General features: G+C 35.7%; 1 protein-coding gene across 1 annotated transcript; it reads right to left on the bottom strand.

The window, feature by feature from the left end:
- On the bottom strand, positions 1 to 26,728 carry LOC142339685 (solute carrier family 22 member 16-like). The gene is made up of 6 exons (XM_075389904.1): positions 26,418 to 26,728; positions 15,620 to 15,773; positions 7,122 to 7,325; positions 5,060 to 5,332; positions 3,993 to 4,161; positions 1 to 268 (listed from the first exon to the last, which is right to left on the bottom strand). Exons 1-6 carry the CDS (start codon positions 26,520 to 26,522, stop codon positions 1 to 3), a joined length of 1,173 nt encoding a protein of 390 aa, XP_075246019.1. The 5' UTR covers positions 26,523 to 26,728.
- Between the last annotated feature and the right edge of the window lie 846 nt (positions 26,729 to 27,574).

Here is a 27,574-nt window from a genome sequence, read left to right as displayed (position 1 = left end):
CTACCTTCTCAGGAAATCAAATGGTAAACAGAATATTTTAAAGTAAAAACAACCTATGATTGATCCAATGAAGAAGTTGAGGAATTTGTCTCCCACTAATGCGTGGAACACCATGGAGTAACATGTGAAGGAGACAGCCAGCCAGATGTACCATATAAGGAGAGTAGTCACTGCAGAGTACTTGTTCACAAACAGATCGCGGATTCCAGATATTATTGATGGTTTATCATCGTTACTGCTAATCGACAGGTCTCCAGATTCCAGTTTTCTATAACCAAACAAACGTTTCATTTTTTTGCACCCCATCAGATTTGTTCATAAAATGAATTGCCCTCTTTTATTGCCCTCTATTGTTAATTTTAAGGGGGCAGGAGAAACAGATCAAGTTTTTCATTCCTTTGATCTATATGACAGTTTATCCAACAAAAAAAATTCTTGAAAGGATACGGAGATGATCGGTTACCACTATTCTTTCAGCTACAAGGAATTGAATTTAACGAGTAAAAACGGGCCTTTGCGAACTTTGCGTTCAAAGTTAGTTTGACAAAAATTGGTGCACAATCGAATGAAATGATTTACAAAGTATTTACACTTGTCTTGGACTAAATTTATCTAATTCTACAGAATGAGTTAAAATGACAAATTTTGGAAATATTTCGAAATTTTCTAAAATTCCGAGTAAATTCTTTTCTTTTCCTGAACAGGAGTTTTTGCCCTCAACCAAATCTGTTGTTATCTTTGAGTTATTGGGGTTGAGAAAAATGTATCAAAATACTCTCATATCTTCGAAAGTCAAATTTTGCCTTTGAGGTAATATTTAACTGCCAATTCCCGCCGTTGCATTTTTGTTTGCAGATTTAATTTATTGATATTGATAGCTTCAAGTATAATTTGTTTTTTCAACCCCTTGACGTGAGTCGAGGTTGTCACATTCAAAATTATGCGCTGTGCAACAAGATTCATCCAGATGTTGTCCTACCGGTGAATCTTTCTTTTATGCCCTGAATTTCTAGTGGTATCATATCTGTGGGTTTGGCCAACATAGATGGAATTGTATTTACTACATGTAACTTTTATACCACACGCAACTTGAAATTTTTGTCAAAACATGATTTATTGGTGTGATATCAAGTTCTTAGATTTTTGGTGTGAAAATGATTTAAATATAACACAGTAATTGAGAATTTTTGCAAAATGTTGTCTGATAATTCTTCTCTATTGAACAAATAACATTGACTTATGTCCTTTTTTATGAGACTTTTGTTTGTGTAGAGATCTTGCTCTCTCACGGGAGGTTTTACTGTATCCGTTTCTTTTGTCAAAAAATCATTAACATTACTGGATGATCTTTCATTTCGACACTGATTCTCTGCCCCGATATCTTGGTTGTCATTATTTGCTAAAGCAAAAGATTTCAAATCATTGGTTGCATTGAAAATCATGTGTTTTTTTCACTGATTAACGTAATTTTCATGTTGTAGCGGTGCACATCTATGGAAATTTAAGATTATACAGATCAGTTTTATCGTGGTTATATACGTTTATGTTCAAATCCAGAAAAATCAGGTTTTCGTTTCCCTCGGTCGCTCTAGAGTGAATGGTTACTTTATGCAAATTAATTTTGCATACTCAAGCTTTTTTTGAGGAAACCATTTAAATTGCCCATTGGGTCGTCTACCTTCCTATTGAGCTATTACAGTTCATGTTAGTCCACTGTTCTGTCTTTTTCAAAACAATAAGAGCAGATCCATACAAAATCTTTCACCTACTTATACTTGTACTATGTTTTGTACTTCATTCATGCTCAACACTTTTCCCTCGGATAGTGTTACGTCGTGACAACTGGTTAACATTCCATTCGTTTCAGGGGTTTTACTGTTCACTCTTTTATCCTGTTTCTGCAGTGATTAATAAAAACTTCTTTTTTACCTAAATTTGCCTGAATCACGGCCAACCGAGCACCCAGGGTTAAGTCGTCCAATTGCTTGATATGCTGACGGATACTAATTGCTCATCTTCCTCCAAAGGAATAGATTCTCTATGAATTTTTTCGTAGATGCCACCTAGTATCCGCAGAACAGGACGAAGCGGAGTAATGTTTTTATGTACTTCAGCAAGTCCTTTAGGTATGGCCGGATTATAAGTTTTTTCGGTTATCTTCCCCTGTTTCATGGCCTGCTGCAAACCGCTATTGATCTGATTCACCGTTTCCATAGTTAGATCTTCATTTTAATCATTACATAGGCTTAACCAGATTCGAACAAAAGATCTCGTTTAGTTTATCCGGTCATGTTTTCATTTGCATCACACAAAATTCACGCCTTTTATCTAAAGTACACCTAGTTTCTCAATATGAAATACTCGTTGTCGCGTGATGGAAAGAGTGAGCTGCTATAATATGAACCATCCTGAAGCTTCTGTAAAAAAACTTAAATATTCAATTCTACAATTAGGTTTTTTCTTTTCGTTTTTAAGGCTAGAAACCGAAATTGGAATGTTTAAAGTTGCAAAAAAAAGTAATCGCTAATAACAAATAATTTTGATAAGTAAATACAAACATTTTCGAATTTTTGATTAATCGTCAGGTGAACTTAAAGTTGATGCACAATCAAATAAAATTGTTCACAAAGTGTTTACCTTTGTCTTTATCTTAATTTATCTTATTTTAACGAAATCAGAAGAAAAACAATCGATCTTTTGGAAACTGATTTAGTTCAATTCACATTTGCAACTTTCTCCTCACATTTATTTCACCCAATGAGCGAAAATCGTTGTTCCGGAGTTTTTGATTTTTTTAAATTCTTTTCGTGAACTTTGCCTTTCCTGAGATCTGTGGGGTTGTACCAAATTTTTTTTCTAATTTCGCAATTCAAATTTTTCATTCGATCTATCATTTAAATAATAAGTTTTTTCAATCCAAAAAATGATACTTATTAAAAACTGTTGTTAGGAACTGGTTGTTGTCACCGGCTTTTTTGACCGGAACGTACTAATCATTTTCGATAGTTTTGGAACTATGCATTGCTTGTTTTTGAATGATATTTTCATAAACGGTATATAGTTTTTGTCTGATCTAAAACCTTAGAAAAGACCGCTTATTCCGACAGTTAAGTTGTTTACCAATATTGAGCAAACAGTAAAAACAAACGCATTACATGATTGAAATGTGCAACAGTTTTTTCGTGCACAGACCTAGAAAGTTCTCTAATGCAAAATTATTAATAAAGAGGTGCATATAATTGCAAAAACGCGCGTGACTTTACTATTTACGTAGCAGTACTAAAATAAAAAAACTGTACCTGTCCGTTAAAACTTGTTTTCTACCGTTCAGTAAAACTGCTGCCTGTTACGTCACCTGCCTAACAATGCTACCTGTTATAACAGTTGTCCAATAATAGCAAAAAATTTTTGTGTGCGATCTTTCAATTATAATTATTAATGGTTTCAATTGGCCCAGTGGCCCTGTTTCAATTTTTTAAAAATGCAATACGTCAAAAAGTCTTAAGAAATCCCGGCCCAGCCTTTTTTCCTGTCAGCAGATTTATAAATCTGCTGACAGGAAAAAAGACTGGGCCGGGATTTCCTTATAGACACAATGTGCAATGAAAAAACTGTTAAATGAGCGATATATGAGTAGTGTTTTCTATCAACCAAAACCTGGTAACCTTTTAAAGTAGAATTTTAAAAGTTCAAAATTTTAAACTTATTTCACGCTTTGTCGCAAATCGCTCCTAGAGTGCAGAAATCGTTGTTAAAGAACAGAAATCGGATGTTTTCGTTTGAGCCCCCCAGTACGTTATGCAACCCGCACCCGTTACGAATCACGTGACATTACATAGCAAATCATTGTGTAAAAATATTCCAGGTGCGTTCGGAGGTGCAAACAATATGCACCCTCTAAGCGGGGGGGGGGCAAACGGAAAAGATCCCAGAAATCATGCTGTAGGTATATCATTTTGTGGTACTATAGCGCATATATCTGGTCCACTAACTGTAATTTGATGATTTGGCTGTGTTTGGCCTCTTTGCATATGGAGATGGACTTCTTCTCTTCCTCTGTGAGTTTGCGTCCATTAATTCTGGCAATGAACATCATGTCTCTCAAGTACCTCCACTCGTCACTCTGTGTATACCTCCATCGAGGAGACTCGACCGCACACACTGAAACAAACCTTTTTAGCAATCCATTGCACCGGCCCGGGTGACTGGCTGATCCTGAATTTTAAAATTTGTATTGAAATTGTTTTTGTATTGAGACAACTGGAATTGGAATTATTTTGTATTGAAACAAATTTCGACGTTAAAAGATCCAAATCAACTGTCTTTAGTAGCATTTTTCTTCTCAGGTTACAGGTTTCATTGCTACACCAACAAAATTTACCAAAATTGTTCAATGAAATATTGCGGCAAAGTAAAAACGTCTCATTTTTTTCGAGCTTCATTTAATAATAGAGTTGATTGCAATGATTAATTGAAACCAACAAAAGAAGCGCTGCAAAAGCTTCTGGGAATAACTTAAATTGCAAATTACTTTTACAACAAGCTTCGAGTATTTTTATTCAAAATCTCATATATTTCGCAAAAAGTGGTCCTTTTTGAAATTTTCCTGTAGGTACAGTTTTTCTATTATAGTTTTTGTTGCTAATGAGTTCTACTTATAAAACTTTGATATAGACCCATATAGCTTTTTCAATTTTTCAATTGTAATCCAAATTTCCGCTTAGAAATGAGTTGCGGAAAATTAATTAGTACAAAATTATGCGGCAAAAATGAGTTTTACTAATTCAACGTAGATTTTCTTATCAGAAAAGAATTTTTTCGGCCGAGATTTGTGTGCGTATATTTGTGAATTAGTATTGTTCAGTGTTTGTCTTCTGTTTATAACTGTTTATTGTCTCATATTTTTTTGTTCCTCATGAGGTTAAAATAGCTGCAACAATCAATTAATCTGGTTGAAAAATAGAGAAAAACTTGGGAGCTATCGAAGATTTTTTTCATATTTTGCAAATGATAACTGAAGTTTTTTTTGAACAAATTGAGGTAATTGCTCCTTTTTTACCTGTAATAATGAATCCCAATGTAGCAAACACTATTGCACTGGCCCAGTCGTACACTAGAAAGTTGCGGAAGAACTTCCCAAAGAATGCGACCGCACTTCCCCCCGAACTCCAAGCCATGATGAGAAACACCCCCAGGTACCCCCTGCCCCTGTTGTCCATGCTCTCGGCCAAGTAGACAAAAGACACTATGATGTAGCCGGAACAGCCGATGGATGTGATGAACCGGAACACTGAGTAAAGCATGTAATTGGGCATCACGGGACCCAAAATACCTGAAAAAGGGAATTGTTTCAAGGGGAATGTTCCTAATTGTTCTATAATTCATAAAAACGATATTAGAGTCATCTGCAGGAGGTTTTTATTTTCTCAATTGATAACAAGGCAGTTTAAAACTTGTCAGAGGTGTACAGAGAGTGAGATCTGTTCTTAATAAAAAGTCTAAATAGTTGATCTGTAATTATAAAACGAAACCCGGACCGAACTCCGGGTCTATATCAGTACCGTTCAAGCCTAATTCCGAGTCTTATTTCGTTTCCCAATACTGGTCAAGCCTAAGTACAAGTCTTACAAGTCTGTCAAGTCTTGGCCAAGACTTGGATAACACTTGGAAGTTGATTCCGAGGTCAAAACCAACTTTTCAAAATTTTTCGAGTGAAAATTTTGAATTTCGAAAAATTATGTAACGTGCCACGATTTCCAGGTTTATGTATAGCCACTTTCCCGGGATCCTGACAATTGATTCCATACTGGTACGAAATGGTACCAGACACTACTACAGGACCTCCGGGAGATTCCAATGGGACATTTCAGGTAGTTATGGGCCGTTTGCAGCCGTTTTCAGTCGTTTCTTAGCCGTATTAAGCCGGTTCAGCCCAATTTTGACAAAAAATTAACTTAATTTGATAAATATTTCAGATCCTGAAAATAATATCTGCATATTTCAACGGAGGAAAAGTTGTGAAAACTGTGAGGGTTCCCATGGTGTCAAGGGGACCAGTTTTGCAAAGTTGTGGAAATCTGGTTAATCCAGTTAGTCGGAATCGGTCACAAAATTTGATGGGTCAAAATGGCAAAAATGGGCTTGAATCGGCTCTGACGGTGCCGGTGTACCGATTGGCGCAAGAGCCAATACTACTCTCTGTGAGTTTCTGTTATCAGTGACGAGTTTATTGGGCATACTTGGGCATAATTGGGCATTTCGGGTATATTAATTCGGTCAAATTACAGGGTGATCCCTACTTAATTTCTCGTCAACCAGTGGTCCAATTTTAATGAGCCATATATAGTTTTGAAGCTTAGGTAGTAGCAGTCTTAATGAGCTATGTCCCGCTTAATTTGAACCAAAATTTGGAGTTTACAAAGATTTGGGGTTGTGTCACCCGAAAATCTTATATATGACCGATAGCCCATCGTTAATAACTCTTTATTGAGTGATTGGATCTGGATGATTTTTCGATATGAGTAAGCATATTATCTGTATCTGATCTAACAAACAATATATGTGTGAGTTTAATTGGTATCAATTTCGTGGAGATAATAATGATCGAGCATGAGGTACCATGTCTTGGATTTAGACTTGACAATTATTAAATCAGACTTGGATTAGACCTGCCTTGGTTTAGACTAGCGACTGGCAATCCTATAATTTCGTGGGTGGCATATTTTCGTGGATTTGCTATAGTTTCGAAGTAGTATTGAACTATAACGTTGAGTCTTAGTAAAATTTGACAAAGGCAAAATTTTGATGCTCATACTGAGAAAAATGAACGTGATATCAATTATAAGCATAGCCGGACCAATCTAGAACACATCTCTATAAATTGGTTGAAGTATCCGAAACCTTGACCAAAATCAAACAAAGATTCACAGTAAAAAACATAGACATTTTTGTTTTGTAAAATCTATAACATAGACGTGTTCATAAAACATCGACGATGTAAAATCTAAAACGGAGGTTTTGTATATTAATAAAAACAATAAATTTAGACTTTTCATCATTGACTCAATTATGTCCAACCTGCAGGTGAAACTGAATCATGAGTGGTGGTGGCTTTGACTCACCAAATACGAGTACAATTAGACTGCAGAGAAGTATCTGACTCCTCCTTCCGAATCTGTCAGCCAGGTATCCATTCACGGGTGATCCACACAGCAGCCCGAATGCCCAGGCGAATCTGGCCCAGTGTCTGTGTTTCTCATTCTCACAGATCAAACTGTACTTGCTAACTGCAGATGGCTCCTCCTCTGGGCTGAACTCAATCTTACCTAAAATGAAAATATTGGACCTATTCTGTTTCGGCCCCCGAGTTTTTATGACCTCCTTGTTGTTACATATAGTGTTTAATTGTTGCTCTCGAAAGAAGTTTGAAGCAATTATTACAAACGTGTGTCTTTTTTATTGCAAAATTTTTCCTTGACCGTTTTCTTCTAGAAGATTATTTTGACTTCACTTCTCGAGTGACTTTTTCACGCTTGATTATGTTTTTTTATGTGATTTGAGTTGCGCGCATTGTTTCGACCCCGCTTGAGTTGTGAGTAATATCATTAAAAAACCCGTCCAGCGTAGAATAAAGAATTAAAAAGTTTTTTTTTTTAATTTCGTTTTCTAGAATGAGTTATCGATGTTTAATTTTTTGTGAATATGAAAACGATTTGCGTTATTTTTATTCACATTTTCCGGAACTTTTGCCTTAATTTCGCCAATTTTGCTAAATTTTGTTAAAGTTCATAAGAGCAGTGTTGTTGATTTTATTTTTAAGGATATAAAAGTATTGTTGACTTTTTTTAGTTAATTTCTTGGCAAAATCTTGGCTAAATTCAGCCTTTTTCATCAAAAATAGCACAAATTAGGCTTCTTTAGTCCACTTTGATTAAATTTGCCGGAAGTACACAACCAAAAACCACTAACACAACTTTTGTTAACACCAAAGGGGGCTAGTCCTACTTACAGTTCCATTCAGAGCGCTCTGTAATTGAAATTTTGTCGTTTTCTGCTAACATTACTCGATGATTATCAAAAACGCAGCATTTTTTTTTACTATTTAACTAACAAATTACCTATAGCTATAACATTCAAAAGAATAAGCGTTCTTAATGAGCAAATAGAATTAGCAGGGCTAGTTTAGGACCAATCTTAGACTGTCACAATCTAAAAAGAGTTCGAATTCTAATAATCCGGTCTTTTTTTAAAAAAAAAAATCCACCTTTTTTTAATTAAAGAACGCAGCATTTCAATTCAAAGCTCGCAAGTCATAGGTCCAACTCGCTCAGGTTCTTCTTTCTTTATTTGCTCAGGTTTGTTGCTTAGTGTCAGCAAAGAAAGAATGCATCTTTTTGTACTGAATTGAAAGTAATATTCATTGCGGTTTTAGACCTTAAGTTATGGTTTTCTGGCTTTGATAGTGCTAGATTTTACATTTGTTTTTCTGTTTAGGCATTTGGCCATTTTTCACGTTTTCCCATTTTGTCACAAATCACATTATTGACAGTTCACTTATCACAGTTTTGGCTTTCAAAAAAGGCACAATTCAACAAATATAATTTTTGAAGATTTAGATTATGGTTTTAACGGGTTCGACACCACTTTCTCGAAGATTTTAGTTGAACTCTGCCTTGAATTGTCATTTTTACATTGTCTTTTTAGTCGTTTAAAATCTCTTGTATAATACCAGCTTTCATTGGCTTTTTTTATGGAAAAAAGACGAGCAGATATTTTGATATTAGTAGATTGCGGATGGTTTTCAAGACTTTGAAACCAGTTGTTTTCCAAAATAAAAAACACCCTAAGTTCGCAATTTTGTTCTTTTTATTGTCTATTTGTTAACTATTCTCAATAAATTGTTCTTAAAAAATAACCTTGCAACGTTGTTCTTTTTTGTCTATTTGTCACCTAGTCTTGTTAATTACAGGTCATATATGACATTATTCGTGTCATGGGAAGGTGTCACAAGAGATTGGTGTCACCAAATCTAACCTTTTAAAGGAATTCATTATGAGTTTAATGGCTTATACACGGTTTTTTCACAAAAAAAGTAAATTAATTTTTGATTTTTGTCGTTCTGTTTGACGTTGTGTTTGTAGAAGTAAGGCATTTTCTGGATAATTGCTATTCTCAAGGGCTTCTTTTGGAAGAATAAACGAACCTATTTAATTATTAAATTTTGTTATTGATGGCTTTCGTGACTTTTGAAATATTTTTTTTTCCAAAAAATACAATAGTATTACTTAATTTTACCCTGTTTTTTTGTCTACTTGTCACCTACTTTCCCCAAATAGAGGTCAATTAATACGTTATCGGTGTTCTAAGAATGCGCTATCAAACATTTCTCGAGGGGCGTTTCTGGCAGCTTTTAATTGAATTCTGCTTTATTGTCTGTTTCTGTTCTTTTTGCAATATCATGGAAAACTGAATATCGACAAATCTCAATTTTCTTCTATTGATGCATAGGCAATCATAAACCTGTGGTTGGTTTCAGTTGATTTTTAATCGTTTTCATTACTTGAAATTGATTGTTTTTAAAAAGTTTCAGTGAAGTTTTGTTTTCGCACTTTTGCTAATTGTTACCGAGCCTTATTTTTGACTGGTCCCACATTTTTTCTTCTGAAGTTCAAGTTATTTTGGTTTAGTTATAATTTTTTCTTTTGCTGTTTTGCTTTTTTTTATCATGTTTTGTTTTTTAAAAAGGAGATAAATTTTTGTTTTTGAATTTAATGTTTGTTGTTGTTGTTGTTGTTTGATTTTGCTGTTCGTCTTGACTCGCTTTCTTAATATTGGCAGATCTCGTCAATCTAATGTTCCAATTTTTACTCCATTAAGATATTTGCTTTGGAGGCTATCTGTTTGTTCATGCACCTAATTTTGTTTTGAAATATGGGGGTTATCTATCTGTTCTTCATTTAGAAGACACTTATGCCAAATTGTGGATGAGCGGCGTCGGAACCTTATATGCAATCGCACATTATCGAGCCTCCTTTTTGGTTTTCACATTACTCCCCGTTGTTATATATACATATCAACACAACAGGTGGGTGACCCCACTCACATTAGCGAGCGAAACCCTTGATAATGCTACTGCAGGGGTCGCACCGTTTCAGAAAGGATTTCTCTAACGTCTGTTTCAAGGATAATTTTTACATTTGAATCATTTTTTTGGAAAAACAATTCAACATTCAAAAGTGAGAATTTGCTTACGAAACGTTAAAATGGCATTGAATGTGGTATGTTTATATACGAAATACGAAATTTAGAGTCTGCGATGAGCTTTGTGAGCAAAATAAATAACCGATAATCTCTGACCAGGAGAAATGTTTTAGAAAAGGTGTTTCGTTTTCAAGTTGTCACAATTCAAGATTAGCTACCATAAAGATGTTTTATTTCTATTTGTTGGCAGCAAAATATGTTACAAAATGTATTAAAAAAATATATTCATTGCGTCCATTGCGTCCATTGAATCAGCACGTGCGTTGTTAGCTTTGTTAGCTCGCTAAGCGAAATCAACACGCAAACAAGAGAAAATTACAGAAGCTTACTGTTTTTGCGTCCTGTCTGTGGGACTAGACGAAGTGCCTAATATCCGGTGAGATTGTTCCTAATACCCCCCCCCCCCAGCCCAGTCTGTCCCCCAAGTTTTCTGGGGCGGTTTGCCGGTGAAAACAATCGTCTTACAACATACAACAGTCTCTCTTTGTTGGGGTAGTTTCCAAAGTTAGTTCCCCCAACCTGTGGTTTTTTTTCAAAATGAAATACAACTTAAGAAATGCAATTTTCGACGAGAGTGGTGCAAAGCAATTAGAGAATGTAGGCACACAAAGTGAACCACAAAATCCTGAAACCAGCGAAGACATGCATACGGGTTTGACCCAGGAGTTGCAAAATGTTTGTGTTAAAGAGTTTTTTCACGTAGCTGCAGGCACAATTCTTTTTCTGCCAGATACCGCAGATAAACTCTACAGAGTTCAAGTACTAGAAAACTGCGATCAGTACACCAAAGTAAGATATTTTGGTTGGGGGTCAGAGCACGACGCTTGGTTCAATTCAAAATCAATTTGGGCGTACTCAAAATACAAAGAGCAGTTGTGCAGCCGTCGGAAAATTAGCACAGACCTCTCAAATAAAATAGACAATCTACTGATCTCCTGTGATTCAACTGATTCCAGTCAGTTGAATAACTCATTCTTTTAACGTGTTGATCTCTCAATAAAGTCAGAAAGTAACAAATTGCCAGAGGTGTTGACAATATTGAGTTCGTACGTGCCAACCTGTCGCTTTGTTCCTATCAAATTCAGAGCAAGATGGTCTCAACTGCTATCAGGTATTCTTCTTGAACGTGTTGAGGCTCCAGACAATGAGACAAATTGCCAAAAACTTTTTGCGGTTTCAAAATGCGTTCTACGTGCTTGTAACCGCGGAGGCAAAAAGCAAAAGCGCAATCAAGACCAACGTCTCGCTGAACGTTTTGATCGTTGGAACGCCGGTGAATATGGGAAGCTTTGGTCAGAAGCTGTCTCCTTGAAACAATCAAAAAGACAGAGAACTAACAGCATTGAAGAAATATCGGTCAGAGCGAAGACGTTGTGCCTACAAGGCCAATTTGGCCGAGCTGCTAAAGTTTTAGCTTCTGAAGGTCTTGCACCCGATAACAAAGCTACATTCAAAGCACTGGAAAAGTTACACCCGAAAGAACCGATACCTGATGTCAGTTTACCTGACGATATTGCATCCAATGCGTTCCAGTTTAGTGAAAACGCAGTTTATGAACAACTTAAGACATTCAGCAAACACACTGCAGCCGGTCCCTCTAAGATGTTTCCAGGACATCTTCAGCACGCAGTAGACTGCACTGCACCTGATCGGTCCGAGTTTGCACTGAAAGCGATAACAAAGTTTGTAAACTTTGGTAGTAGGGGTCTCTTTCCTGTTTTTATTTCCAAAGCACTCTGCTGCGCTTCACTCACGACTTCATCCAAAAAGAAAGGTGGGGTGCGTCCAATAGCAGTTGGCGAAGTGTTGCGACGCCTCATAGCAAAATGCTTGGCAAGTGAAGCTAAATCAGAAGCAATTGAGCTATTTGACAGTTTGAAATTGGGAGTCGGCATTAGCGGAGGCGCTGAGGCAATCATTCATTCGTCCAAAAATACATACGATAACATAGTAAGTGCTCAGAAGGACGGAGGCGTGCTTCAAATTGATTTCCAAAACGCTTTTAACTCAGGCAAGCGATCACACTTATTAAAAGCAACTTACGAATTTATTCCAGGAATTGCCGCCTTCACCAACTTTTCCTACTCCCAGCACACACCACTCTTTTATAACAATGCAATCATTCAAAGTGAATCGGGTGTTCAGCAGGGTGATCCGCTGGGACCGTTATTGTTCTCCTTGACGTTATGGCCGATCATACAGAAGATCAAGACTTCAGTTCCGGATTTGGTACAGCACACTTGGTACTTAGATGATGGATTTATTGCTGGTTCTGAAGATCAGATCAAACAAACGCTTGAAATCCTAGCCAATGAAGGCCCTGAGAGAGGCCTAATCTTGAGAAAAGACAAATGTGAGCTGTGGTCAATTAAAGATTTACCCCCCATTGATCAGGCAGTAAAAAAGAATTTGGGAAACGGCTTTGAAATTCTGGGCGCTGCAGTTGGTTCAAAAGAGTTTGTCGCTTCTTGTTTGAAGAGGAGAGTTCAAAAAATTTTATCTATGCTGGATAATTTACATCACCTCAACGATATTCAATGTGCATTGGGTATCCTTCGCTACTGTTTGGGAACTCCGAAACTAGTATACTCATTACGAACCAACACTCCATCAAACGAGATGCTCGAAGTATTGAAAAGTTTCGATGACGGCCAAAGAGAAGTTTTGGATCAAATTATTGGCTCAATTATTGATGATGATGCATGGCAGCAGTGTTCCTTACCTATCAGTTTGTCGGGACTAGGCGTCAGACAGTCACAAGAGCAATACAAAAGTGCATTTGTGGGCTCAATTTTAGCCTCAGACGAGCTGGTGAACAAAATAACAAGTAGGCGTCCCTCAGAAAGTGACACTTTTAAAGAGTTACAACAGAGTCTGGAACAGTTCAATCTACTTTCGCACACGCAAAAGAAGATCCAAGAAGCACTTGATAAAGAAAAACTTGCTGACCTAATAAGAAATCAATAGTCAACTAGGGAAAAAGCAAGACTCCAATCACTATGCCTGCCTCGTTCAGGAGCATGGCTTGCTGCGCCTCCAATTCCCGCTCTAGGTCTACACCTTTCGGCTAAGGAATTTCAACTCAGTGTCAAGTACAGGCTCGGGATTGCGGTTTATGATCAAGAAAGAAAATGTCCTTATTGTAAGTCAGGTACATTGGACACGTTTGGTGACCATGCAGTTGCCTGCCATTGAAGAGGAGATGCGATTTCAAGGCACGATAGAATTCGCGATAGCATAGCTTCTGCCTGTTCAGCAGCTAATTTGTCTCCAATAATTGAAAAACGCAATCTCATTGCGGAAAACAACTCACGCCCAGGAGACGTCTATCTTCCTCGTTGGAAATCCGGCCAATCTGCTGCTCTGGACATAACCGTGACTTCCTCTCTGCAACCGAACATTATTTCTCATGCGGCAGAGAAGTCAGGCTATGCAATTGAAGCTGCCGAAGATCGAAAATATGCTCAGTATGAAAATAGTTGTGCTCAACAAGGAATTATGTTCGTCCCGCTGGCAATTGAAGTTTTGGGCGGTCTGTCGAGGACTCTGAAGAAGGCCTTATTGCGCATGTCGTTGTTAGCTGATAGCAGAAATTATCAGTCAGTGGGACAATCCATTGCCTTCGACAGATCAGTTCAGTCACTTTCTGTTGTCATCATACGAGGATCAGCTAATATGCTGTTGTCGCGAGCTCCGTAGTTGAACGCAGCAATTAGTTGAACTGTCTGACAATCAGCGACCCGATTGTGTGGGACGCAATGTGAAGATAACTTTTCCTAGACGCTTGTGTTGAGCTGAATCAATCTCTTGATGAATTAGAAACAAGCCCGAATTCTTATTGTACTCACCCAATGAGAGGGGAGTATTTTCGTAAGCAATATAAATCAACAGGAGGGTACTTGAGCGCAGTTCATTAACGCGAGGAAATTAAAAAACGAGAATTAAAAGGCTGAGGGAGAGAGGAAGAAATGTCAGAGATCAGAGATAACCTTAAGATTGGCAAAAAGAAATAATCAGCAAACATTTAAATTTTAGATCAATATAAACCAAGATTATTAGATAATGGAGACCACGCTTTTTAATTAAAAAGAAATATTCTGAAAAAAAAATATTCATTATTCATGTTGGGCAACATTAGCAATACGGGCTCATTTTCTATCGACAACACAAATGTGTTTTAAAAACCTAGATTCCATTGGATTTTAAAACAAGACCTAAAGCCTTTGGGGAACTAAAACTACTCAATAAAAGCAACATAATAGCCGAACAATAAAAAAATTTCCCCAAAAATCAACTGAACTAAAAATATAGAAATAACTTTTTATATGATAGAAATGCAGATAAAAACCCGGCCCTTTCTTTAATGAAATTGAGAACCATAAAATGCTGTCTCAACCATATACATATACATATAATATAATGGCTTCCCGGACTTTTTCGGTTTTGAAGAAAATCACAATTTCAAAAAAATCACGATTTTCAAGAAAATCAAATTTACATATTTCTCAATTTTTTTGTCAGTAAACTGTTTTATGCTAATAAAATGTATTCAATTGGTAACTAAAAATGTTTCCAGCAATGATAGATTTTCAAATACCGAAGAGTTGAAAACCTGCTTGAAAAAACCGCTTCTGAACAAAGCGCTTTAGTGAAATTTTTTTCACACCTTAATTTTTTTGCTCGCAAGAGACTGATATGTAAAAGAGAGGCAAAAGATATTTAATCAAGCAAATTTTCTTTTTGTAGCCATTAGAAAAAATTTTTTCAACTAAATTTTTTCTGAAATCAGGAGGAAACCAATTAAAACATTTAAAGACGGTACTGCAATATCCACCTGACGTTATCAAATGTTCCTAACTATAGTCTCTACATGCCAATAGGCTCCAAAAACACAATAAAAAGTTGTGTAAATACTGACAATTTGCAGCATTTTACTTTAGGGCCATATCCCAATAAAGCTAACAATTTTCTTTAAGTTTTTTTGCGCCGCATAGCTCTAAAGTATTTAGAAGAAAGCAGCAATTCTTCCTTCATGTTCTCCATTCTTTCTCATGTAACTTTTTCCATTTTTTTCCTGGATATTTTCCAGGGTTGTAAATATGGTGTACTAGTTTGAAATAGTATACATTTCACAATCACTTTATTAGCTAATTGTCATGTAAAGACAATTGTTAGGGTCTTCTTGGGTACATTATTTCGTCATAAATATAACAGTATTCATTATAGTATAATAATATTCATAATAATAACTTATATATATATAGTGTATGTTTGTGTGTGTCTGGGTGTATACGTCTTTATCCAGGCAGGTGATGGAGCTGATTGAAGACAGCTTTTAATTTTCCAAGTAGTGTGGTACCTTGACAATTGCACTGGTTGGGTATGATTTGAATGGAGTCATTTTGGGTGGTATTTTGGTAGCAGTAGAAGTTCCTTTCTTCCAGAGTGAACACAGTGCTCAAGTTCATGACCAGACATATTGATAGCACAGACGCACTCACGCCCATAAAAAGCTGAAATATCACCAAATCCGTTAATATTTGCGTAGTTCAGACAAGGTAAATATCAGATTAGGGGGCCCGAAAACGCACTAGGCTGAAAAAAAGCAGGGGCCTGAAAAATGCAGACAGGTTGAAAGCGCACTAGGCTGAAACATGCAGGTGGCCGATAGCAGAAGTTTACTCTGGGGAGATTAAAATTGGCTCAAGTTTATATAACTTAGTTGGTCACATCAATTTGTTCGGTTGTGATAGATTCAAACTAGGTCTCACAAGTAGCTGAGGCATAACATAAAAAACAAGGAGGCTCCGTAATCTGCACTCGCAAATAATATTTTGGCCCCACTCATCCACAATTTTAGCCTAACTGGCTACAAATTTGTAACGAGATTCAAAACATTCCAAAACTCAAATATTGTTCAAAAAGAATTTGTGTACCAATAAAAAAAATGCTTCCAACTCAAATCACATAGCAACAAACTAATGTCACATTAGAAGGCCGATAAGACCTGCCTGCCATTGTTAAGGCTACGAGACAAAACTTAAAAACAAAGTAAAAATAGCGTCAAATAAATCCTAAAGCAAACAAATTAATTTTTAGTTCACGAGAAAAACAAGGGACCAGTAAGTAATAAGACTCGGTAAAAAATGTACTAAAAGAACAAAATGGGCAAAGTTAAAAAAACATTCATATTTTTTGAAAACAAAACCTTTCAAACAATGGAAACCCTTAAATATCAACTGGAACTTTAAAATAGTCTCAAACTCAATCATACTCCATATGAGTATATTGAGACATGTCATTATGCAGAATATATTTCATGTCCGCAGAAACAAACAGCAAATACAGACGAAAAACAGAAATTCAATTGAATTTTGCTAAAAAACGGTGTCGCAGCCGTATAATGGTGTCGAAGCAGTTAAAAACAGAATGTTTTCATCGGGAAAAAATAGAAAATTTTGCAATTGTGACTTCTTTTAAAACTCCCTTATTGTGATACCTGAGATGTCATTGATGTGATAAGACATGGCGAAGAACCTCAAAGATGGGGAAATGTCCAAAAATTGAAAGTTTTTAGCGAAAATTTGTAGTAGCAAAGACAAAATACCATTACTTAAAACGTAAAGTCGCTTTAAATATTAAAATATTTGACCCATTAGAAAGACTATGCAATATATCTTTGCTGACATTAGGCTTCAAAATGACATGAAAAGGGAGAAAAAATTTTCGATAAATCAAAACGACCATGAGCTCTCGACTAAAAAACTGGCAGAGATTTCCATGAAACCCCGTAGGAAGCCAATTAGAACTGTCAATAGTAAATCTAGTTTGGAACTTTCTGTTCTGCAATTAATATGAAACAAAACAAAGTTGTCAATATTATAAAAATGAAATAAAAAATCTGTCTGCCAAATTTGACCGAACAAAAACCCATAAATGTATATGACTGAACAAAAACCCATATACACACATATATATATATATATATATATATATATATATATATATATGTATGTATATATATATATATATATATACATATATATATATATATATATATATATATATATATATATATAAGTATTTTTAGTATATATAACCTTCTGTAGACAAATGGTAAACTTCTGCCTTAAAATCGATGTTTTCGGTTTTCGATGTCATTGATTAGCGCACAGTGGGTATTATTGATTATTTAATGGAAAATCTCAAATCCGAGAATCGTTTGATGGCTAAGTTCTTTAATCAGTAAAAATGATTTGTCAAAAAGTAATCTGAAAAATTTTTTAAAAAACAGCTAATTTTTAATATTTTATTTGACAAAAAATTAAATAAATACAGTGATTGCGTGTCAAACGGTTTCGTTTTATTCGCGCAATTCATCGACTCGTAAATTAAATTTTCAAATTAACTGTCCAACTTATTCAAGTATTAAACAATTTTAATCTCTTTTCTTTCATTGAAATACTATTTTTCCATCAATGTTTTGCAAAAGAAAAAGTCATTATACGAAAGTTTTTATCAATTAATACAAAACTAATCACAAGAATTCTCTAAAATTGAAAAGAATGGTGACTGTAGAGCTTAAATGTTCAAAGCGGCTGTTATTCCTGGCGGTTAGTTGGGAATCACAAAACACAACATATCTGATATTATATTGTCCAACAGAAACTTCTTGGTCCTCAATCAGCTGATCTTGTGCCTAAGACCTTCTACTTAATTCATTTAAACTGTAGACGTATAAAGTGACATCAAAACAATAGAAAATCTCAAAACAAGATAAAAATCCACACCATGTCATCTGGATTCGGCAAAATATATGAGCAAACAAAACACCAAAACATGTTCAGAGATATTTTTGTTTTGCTGATTCATATATATATATATATATATATATATATATATATATATAAACCGAGAAAATCGAAATATCTCTGATAATGTTTTGGTATTTTGTTCGCTCATATTATTTGCAGAATCCAGATGATATGGTGTGGATTTTTATCTTGTTTTGAGATTTTTTGTTGTTTTGATGTCACTTTATACGTCTACAGTTTAAATGAATTAACATGAAGGTCTTAGGTAGAAGATCAGCCGATTGAGGACCAAGAAGTTTCTGTTGGACAATATAATATCAGATATGTTGTGTTTTGTGATTCCCAACTAACCGCCAGAAATAACAGCCACTTTGAACATTTAAGCACTACAATCACCATTTTTGTATTAGTTGACAATGACTTTTGTATAATGACTTTTCCTTTTGCAAAACAAAAATTTGTTAGGAGGAAAAAAGCAAACTAAAAGATTAGAAACCCCGATCAGGCTCCTTATGAAACATCGACAATTCACAGTTTCTTTTAAGATTTCATCGATCGATCGACCCCTTTCCAGAAACCTATCAATAAATAAAGACAATTAAATGAATGCATTGATAGAAGAATAGTATTTCAATGAAAGAAAAGAGAATGAAATTGTTCAATAGTTGAAAAAATTGACAGTTAACTTGAAAATTCAATTTACGCGTCGATTAATTGCGCGAATAAAACGAAACTGTTTGACACGCAATCACTGTTTTTATTTATATTTTTGTCAAATAAAATATTAAAAATTAGCTGTTTTTTAAAAAATTTTTCAGATTACTTTTTGGCAAATCATTTTTACTGATTAAAGAACTTAGCCATCAAAAGATTCTCGGATTTGAGATATTCCATTAAATACTCAATAATACCCACTGTGCGCTAATCAATGACATCGAAAACATCGATTTTAAGGCAGAAGTTTACCATTTGTCTAGAGAAGGTTAGATTGTTGAAACGCAGCGTCTTTATAAAGTTTTCTGTGATCCAACCCCGGCCTAGGGCTCGAATTATGAAAATACTTTAAAAGCCTAGTAAGGGGGCATTACTGACTATAATTACCCGCCAATCTTCTTGGTTAAAGTTGAGCTGATATCTTTTCATGGGTCGAGCTTAATTTTTTTTTTCATAACGAAGAAAGTCCGGCTGAAGTCTTTTCTTGGTTCCATCATTAGTCATTTTATAACCAACAAGGTCGAGTTAAGGTATCTTCATGGGTCCATAATTAGTCATTTCATAACCAACATGGTCGAGTTAAGGTCTCTTCTTGGGTCCACCATTAGTCTTTTCATAAGTCTTTTTTGCAAAGTTCAATGTTTTTTATTGTTTTTGCTTCTACACATACAGAAGAACAACCGGAGCAAGACTAAATATCTTTGCACCAGAGCAGTAAAACTTATTAATCAGTTGGATGGAAAACTGCCAAAAGCCTTAAAAATTTTGTCAAATCTTACGATAAAGAGTTATTGCAGCTTGAGTATATTACATCCTTACTTGATTTAACGAAACCAGCTAGCTTAAGTGTATTGGATCAAGTCGCATTATACATGACCAAATTTTGGCGTTATTCAGTTTGTTTTCCTTTTCCATATTATGAGCTACCTTTAAAAAAATTCAGGTTTTTGAGATATATGTGGTTCTTTTGAATCGTAAAAGGTGAAGGAGCATACATGCTGACTACGTTATATGCAATATTGCACGTAAAATGTTAATGGCAGAAAAGCAGTCTTATGAAAAGGCTAATGATGGACTCATGAAAGGACTATAATTCGACTTTGTTTGCAAAAATTGAGTCGAGCTTAAGTCCAGCCCAAATTTTGGGTCGAGGCGAAGTCTTTTGTAAAATTTTGGCTCCAGCTAAAGTCTTTTGCGAAAAATCTGAGTTGAGCTAATGTCCAGAATGTCTTAAAGTCCAGCTAAAATCTTTTCATGGATCAAATGAGTCGGGTATGGTCTTTTCATAGCACATTTTGGTCGAGCATTGTCTTTTCACAAGTCCGTACCTAGACCTGGGAATGTGGACTCATACGTGTCTAAATCATCTGGCATAAAATTGAACTATTCTATTTATATTCTCATCTGGCAGTTTTTTGAGCGATTCAATTTTTGTTCATTTTGCAGCGTTCCTTATTCTCTTATTTTTTGATTACCGTGTGATTATCGCTGATTAAACTAATTATCAATACAACTTAATTGAGCTCAAGTCAAATATCACTACTTTTTTGGTTCGAAATTTGGGCTTTGCTTCACTAACACTGTTTCAACTGACACAAAAACGGCCAGTTTTTTGTTATAGAGAACAGCTCTCGGTTTGTAGAAGTTGCTGTGACCTTACTTTTGTTAGATTTTTGCGTGAATTCAGATTAAAATTTGACGCTAGCCGTGTGCTGTTTCTGAAAAATCATCTTTAGCAGCTCTAAATAAACATAAGATATCGCTGCCAAAAGCTCATTTGCCTGAGTAAATATACTCAGCAAAATCGCTGTTTTCCGCACACACGTATTAATATCACGAAAGTAAGCGAGTGCGATTAAGTTTGACGTGCTCAAATGTTGGTATATAGGTCGTTTGAATTAGCATTTTATAGTGTGCGCAATCTGGTGACTTTAGATTGTAATTGATTCTAATCTTTTGATTTAGTTTATTAGTCCTTTGATGATCCTTTGATTCAGAGCGATTAGTCGCCAATTTTCGAATTGCTATTTTCGCCATATTGCGCATCAAAAGAAGTAAAAAAAAATAGCGACGAAGGAATGGCAAATTGGTCGGTGGTATTCGCATTATGCCTGATCTCAGCAAATTTTGGCCAAAGAGCAAAAAACTAAAATCATGAAAAAAAGGACAAAAATAAATAATTTCTGTCAAAAAAGCCACATCGATAAAATACATAAATGGGCGCGTAATAGCCACAGCCACTTTTAGTTCCAACATTTTTTCAAAAAAAGGAATTGTATATGAGAGGATTTTTTTCGTCTCACAATTGTTATGTTTTTAAAGACAAGCATTATTGAGAGAAACGTCAAATTTAGCTCTCGGAGTTTAGTTTTGATTAATACAAAAAAATGTTGCACTTCCTTTCTTCGGATAAACGGAATCATAATGTTTCAAAGGAAAAATTTAAGAAGAAGAATGGGAAGAGATTTAATTGTTAACGCTAGATAGTGGCAAAAAAACTTTGTGAATTTTTTCAAAGGAATTTTTGCTTTGATAACCTTATCCAATTTTCATAACTTGAAAAGTAAAAACATATAATAATACAAACTTACCAAAAATTTCAGAAAAAAACCTTAGTTTGGTTTCCCTAGGAAAAACAGAAAGATAAACAAGATTTTTGTGGGTTATGTTGTATCTCATATTGCCCAAATAAGAAATCAAGAAGGAGATATTAAAAATAAATTTTTCTGATTTCCGATTATATTAGTTTAATTACAAATTATTTGCTGCTGATTTTATCGTATCTTCTCCTGTTTTAAATTGAACATTTTTCACATTTTTAACTCTATTTTTCTGTAGTTCTCTGACCTCAACTTAGACTGTTTTCTTTATTATAATTAGATTTGCACTTGTGAACTAAAAATGAATTGTCCTCAAACATTCAAAAAAAAATGAAAAGCGTCAGTTTTTGAAAAATAAGCCTCGAAAGCTATTCTTAAACTATTTGTATTTTGAAATTATTTTCAGAACTGATGTTTTCTTTATACAAGGATTTACTCAACTGAAAGAACAAGAGTTTTCTTGATCTTTAAATTTCAAAAACTTGGTAAAGCAGCCCAATTCTTTCAAAAAAGCGAAAAAAGCCAAAAAAGCAAACTGAAAAGTAATTTTTAATTCCGAATTTTTGAGCATATATTAAGTCTTAAAATTTTAATCTTTTGCATATAACAAACGTCTAACGATGTCTTAAAACCTCTGAAGATGCAAAAACTCGAGTGCAAGGTTTTGCTGGACTTTACTTTTCTTGAATTCTTGTTAAACAGAGATGGTATAATTTTTTGAACAATCAGATAATCAGATAATGATTTCTGCTTTATGTAATGATTTCGCGAGGGTGATAATCATTGTTAGTAACCAACTATTACTCTAGATAAACTTTAAGTTGCAGAAGAATTTCAACTTTCTGAAGAATCCCACAGCAAAGTTGATTGAAACGAAAACAATGATCGAAAAGAATATCTGATAAAGTGATGCTTAGTTCAGTTTCAACTGATTTAGATTATTATAAACTGAAACGTTTAATCGTGTACATGTCTAATGCTAATTTCTCCAAACACGGGATTATTTTTTTAAATTTTTAACTGAGAATTTTTAATTGCAAATGAATTTCGCGGAATTTTGTAGAAGCGAATCATATTCGGTAACCACTCCGACCCCACACTATAAATCGTGTTGCTAAGATTTAACTTGCATCTTGTTTTCTTTGCAATGATAATTGTTTTAAATGCATCTGCCATCTCGATCAGATCAGTTTAAAAATCAGATCCTTCCTTTTTATCTCTTTTTTCTATTGTGAAAAATCTTCTGGATATTCACTTATTTTGAAAATTTTTAATACAAGTTAACTTAGTTGAAACCGATTCTTAATCTGTCTGCCAAAAACCTTAATCCATAGTTTTTGTGCCCAGCAGTTTTAAAGTCTTAAATTAATTTCTAAAACAATACTAATTTGTTGTTGACAGTAGCAATCCTTTTATGTTTAATATTTTCTATTTTCAAAACTGTTCTGCTTGCTCACATTACAATCCATTTCCAAACAATGAAGTTGCTGACCTACATAGGAACAGCACAGGACTTCAAAATCTGGAGCACAAGATTTATGGCGTTGATGCAGACGAAGGGGCTCTACAATGGCTCGACAAAGCACAATGCAGTATGGCAAACAATATGGAGAACCAAAAGGGGCTGTAGGCTGCATAGAAGAAGGTAATTGCAGACATCACGTAGAGAAGAAACAATCTGTGATGCCTTCTGGCATTTACTCTGGTTTCACATGAGACTTCTCTGTGTGGAAGATGATGGCAAGAAGATAGAGCAAATTCTTCAAAGCTTATGTAGAAAGTTAAGAGATCTGGACAGCTTCTTAATCAGAGGACAAAAGCAAGACATCATGTATGTTAGTAGACAGGGGTTGTACAGACCACATAATGACCCACAACGTTAAGACCCGAGACTCTGAGCCTATTGAATCAGTTGTCAAAATCCTAACGGAGAGGTGTCCAGGGTGGCGAGCAGAAGCTGTGTGATTATTTGCAAACCCTGAAACAGAGGGCAATTTCAATGCATTTTCTGAAATGTTTTGTGTGGTTTGACTGTTCTTTAAAATTCCCACCTTTCCCGAGATGCTCGGAGTGGGACATAGATTCGCTATCGAGAAAATCAACAGTTTCATGAAACTCCGGAAAAGAACTCGATTGAAATAACTCACATTGTTTTACTTACCGTGCATTTTTTTAGATTTCAAGATTTGTTCCTGCAGAGTAAACTTGACCGTGCATAAAACAGGCACAGATATTTGTGTCATTTATATCCAGTGGATGTGGTCAGAAGTGCACCAGAGACCGTGGCATTGTGACAAATTCGAAGATAGGTGAAATGTAGGTGCATTGGCCAAGATCACAAAAGGCTCCAGTTCAGAAAGTAGCAGAGACCCAGGCAGAAGAAAAAATGGAGAGGGTGTTCACAGACGTGACGGGACAATTCAGAGTAGAGTCTGTGTCAGGGTTCATATTCTGCATAGTTTTTGCAGATCAGTTTAAAAAGTTTGTCAGTGGTAACTTGCCTAAATCAAAGAGTGAAGCACTTGCCGGCGGCCTGAAAAGGTTTGTCCTCAGTGTGGGGACGCCAAAGAGGCGGAGAAGTTACAATGCCATAGCGCTTATCTCAAAACAGTTCAAGACTCACTGTTTAGATGCATGCATTCTACAGAAGAGCATATGAGAGACGCCACAACAGAAGGGTTTTGCTGAGAGGTGAGGACACGACATTGCTCGAGTGGCAAAGTGTTTGCTCATTGGCACCGGAATACAGTGGGAACAGGATCAAAAGCTTGATCGCGCCACGAGGAGGAGATTAACGCCCAGCAGAGATGATGTGGTCTGTAAATTTTAGCTTTTCAGTTAGTGTACTATATGTTTTTGGCTGCACAGTCTTCATTACTAAGAGAGACAACAATCTTGAACCAAACGCAATACAAGGAAAGTTTAAAGATTATGGTGAAGGTGAGATGGTAACTTGTGTTCAAACCAGTTTTCTCGCAGGACGATAGCTGTTCGAAGTGTGATCATCAAGGATGAGAGGTCAGAGTAACTGGAGATTTGGCACTCAGATGATGGTTCTCAACATGATTGCAACAAAGAGACACACGGCTCATCCACTGCAATGAAGGAGGAGTGGCATGACACCGATAGCGTAAAAATTCAGGAACTGATACTGAGACGAGGTGGATCGGATATTAGGGAAGCAGCACAATATAAGGGATCCATTGTAACAAGAGGGAGTACCAGAGTCTCAGAATCACTGGCGGACAGTGACAGAGAAGACTTCCCTGTCAGATACAGTTAGCTTCAATGAAGATGCACGGAACAAGCGGAAAGAACAGAGTCTAGTCAAAGGACACGAGCAAGGAAAGTTCTGCGAAGTCTGCGAATTCAAGCAAGGTGATGATTGGCACCCGTCTCAACGGGAATTGAAGGACGAGGTCTAGGTACACCAATACAACACGACGTGGGACTTATTGACACCACCCCCCGACAGACACGTAATCATGGGCTAACGGGTCTCTAAATTAAATTGCGAGCTTGTGGGCAAATTGACAAATACAAAGCAGGCTTTGTGGCAAAATATGTCAAACTTGTGGAAGGACTGGACAACTTTACAACTTAACTGCCAATTTTCTAAGCCAGAGAGATTCAGGATACAGGATTCTACTTCAACTATCTGCGATGCAGTACCATGTGGTGCACCATTTTGAGGTCAGAAAGGACCGGCTGTATTTGATGAAAAAAGTACATCTTGAGCAGCCACAGAAAATTGTGAAACGACGATCACATGGCAACATATAGGTATCCCGATTGAATAGATCAAATTACGTTGAAACAAGCTGCTAACAACTGGTACATGAATTTGGCGGTTTTTCTACCAAGAAGAGGGTTTACCAAAAGTAAAAACGATTGCTTGTTTGTGATATCTGAGATAGATGCTAACAATTTCATTTTTGACTGATTGACTACATCATAGTAGCATCAAGAGGCACGACAGTGATGTCCGATTTCAAGAGGGCACTCGAAGCAACTTTTTTTGCGGAAGACATGGGTAGACTTATCTGGTTTCTGGGCCTGCAAATCAGATGAGCCAAATAAAAAAAAAACAGGAACGCTACATAGAAACAAAGCTTGAACGGTTTCAAAAGGATCAAAACAAACTGTGAAGAACTCCAGCTGAACTAAACTTAAAACTTCGGGCAGCATAATACGGAGACGAAGAAGTGGATTAAAGGATCTACAACAACTTGGCGGTATCACATCTTGGTCTTACTACACAGATGTGACCTGAAGTCGTGTTCACATTCAACGTTCTGACCAGACGCATGTATTCACCTACCAATCAACACCGGCGATATGGACAACAACTCTAACGTTGACTTCAAGGTTCAAAAGTTTTAAAACTGACTTGCACAAAAAAGCGAGATATGATATAGTGGGGGATAGTGATTTAGACTGGTCTCGTGATGTAAGCGACAGAAAATCAGCAACGGCTACTACTTCAAGCTCAACGGGAGACGTGACGGAGCATTATTTGACGGGGTAATAGGTGTTTATACAGCTGATTTTTGAGCCCTTTTTCATCCCCAATTTTAAATCAGCCTCTTAATCTATTATTTGGATCTCTCTTTTAAACCTCTAATTTCTATAGTAAAGCATCTTCTCGTTTTTTTCTTTCAGTTCCAGAATTTAAGACTTTTACTTAGTAACGAAATTTATTCACTCCAACTGCAAAAGTCCATAACGTAACGTGACGTATAAACAAAATAATTCAGAATATATCCAAAAGAAAAACCAAAATAACTCCAAAGGATTCTCGGACGTCACTTTTGACAACTTTGAGAGGCATGCTGGAGTATTGTGAGCCGCGTACATACTCGGTGGAGCTTTATCTTAGCAGACATGGTGGACCGTCATATATCTGGTTTCAAATGGATACCGATAGACACATGCAATGAGCAACAGAATAGGGGGGTACAGAATAGATCAAAATATTTTTCTACACATAATTCAATTTGATTCAAACTGACCTAAAACACTACCTTACCTTTTGATAAATTCCGAAGCCCCCCACTTTCTCCAACTGCTCTTCAAAATTGAGTTGTGTGTTCGGATGCTTTGCTGTCGTCATTTTCGATTCGGTTTTAGACATAGCTACTTCAACGCACAACAATATTCCACAATGAAGAGCACGATAAGACCTCAGCTTCAACCAAGCTATAGTCGCTCAAAGCTTGTGCAGCAGATTTAGATTTAAGTAATGTAGAAAGTATTGTTTAAATTGACAGTAAGTCTTTAGAACCTGGTTCAAGAACATGGGCGAGGTCTTACGGGGGATGGGGGGTTGAATTGACATCTTTATCAGTTCAAAGAATTTGTTTGCTTTCTGAGGGTATGTTTGAGCTTATTTGACTGTATTCACATTGAAGCAATAAAGAACGAACTGTGAAAAATGTCCTCAAATAACTCTACCAACAACGACATTCGTGACTCAAATAATTGTTTTGAGACGAAAGGTCTGATTTATTTGAAGAAAAATTTGATCACACTAACAGCAAAGCTAACCTGTGTTTTATTCTGAGTCGTCTATTTGATGTCATTAATTCCTCGAGCAAAATAAAATTCAGTTTCAAGTATTATTAGACCACAAGATCGAACATACCAGATTTTGTGGTCAGTTTAATTTAAAACATATTTAATGCTTGGTTGTTTAGTTTTGCATTTATTCATTTTTCATACTTTTTTAAAATTCTATTATTCTCTATGATTTTTATTCATTGTTAATATTATATTTATTCATTTATTTTGCATTTTTTTTGTGTTCCCTGATTTTGACAAATTGAGCTCTCGAAATATCAAATTTCAAATGTTTTTCGAGGAGAAGTTTTTGGAAACAAAATCAAATTTAAGACAACTTTTGCATTTTGCATGAAAACGTTGATATCAAACTACAACACAACAAAGAAGCTCGATAATGTGCGATGGTACATAAGGTTCCGACCCCGCTCATCCACAATTTTGGCATAATTGTCTACCAAATGAGGAACAGATAGAAAAACCCAAAATTTATGAACGATAAGATAGCCTCCAAAGCAAATATCTCAGTGGGGTAAAAATTGATGCATTAGATTGCTGTTATATGCCAATATTAAGAAAGCGAGTCAAGACGAAGAGCAAAATCAAACAACAACAACAAACATTAAT

Source organism: Convolutriloba macropyga, chromosome 5 (assembly GCF_964194025.1).
Source record: "Convolutriloba macropyga chromosome 5, txConMacr16.3, whole genome shotgun sequence".
NCBI classification, from domain to species: Eukaryota; Metazoa; Xenacoelomorpha; order Acoela; family Convolutidae; genus Convolutriloba; species Convolutriloba macropyga.
This window is presented reverse-complemented; position numbering and strand designations above follow the sequence as displayed.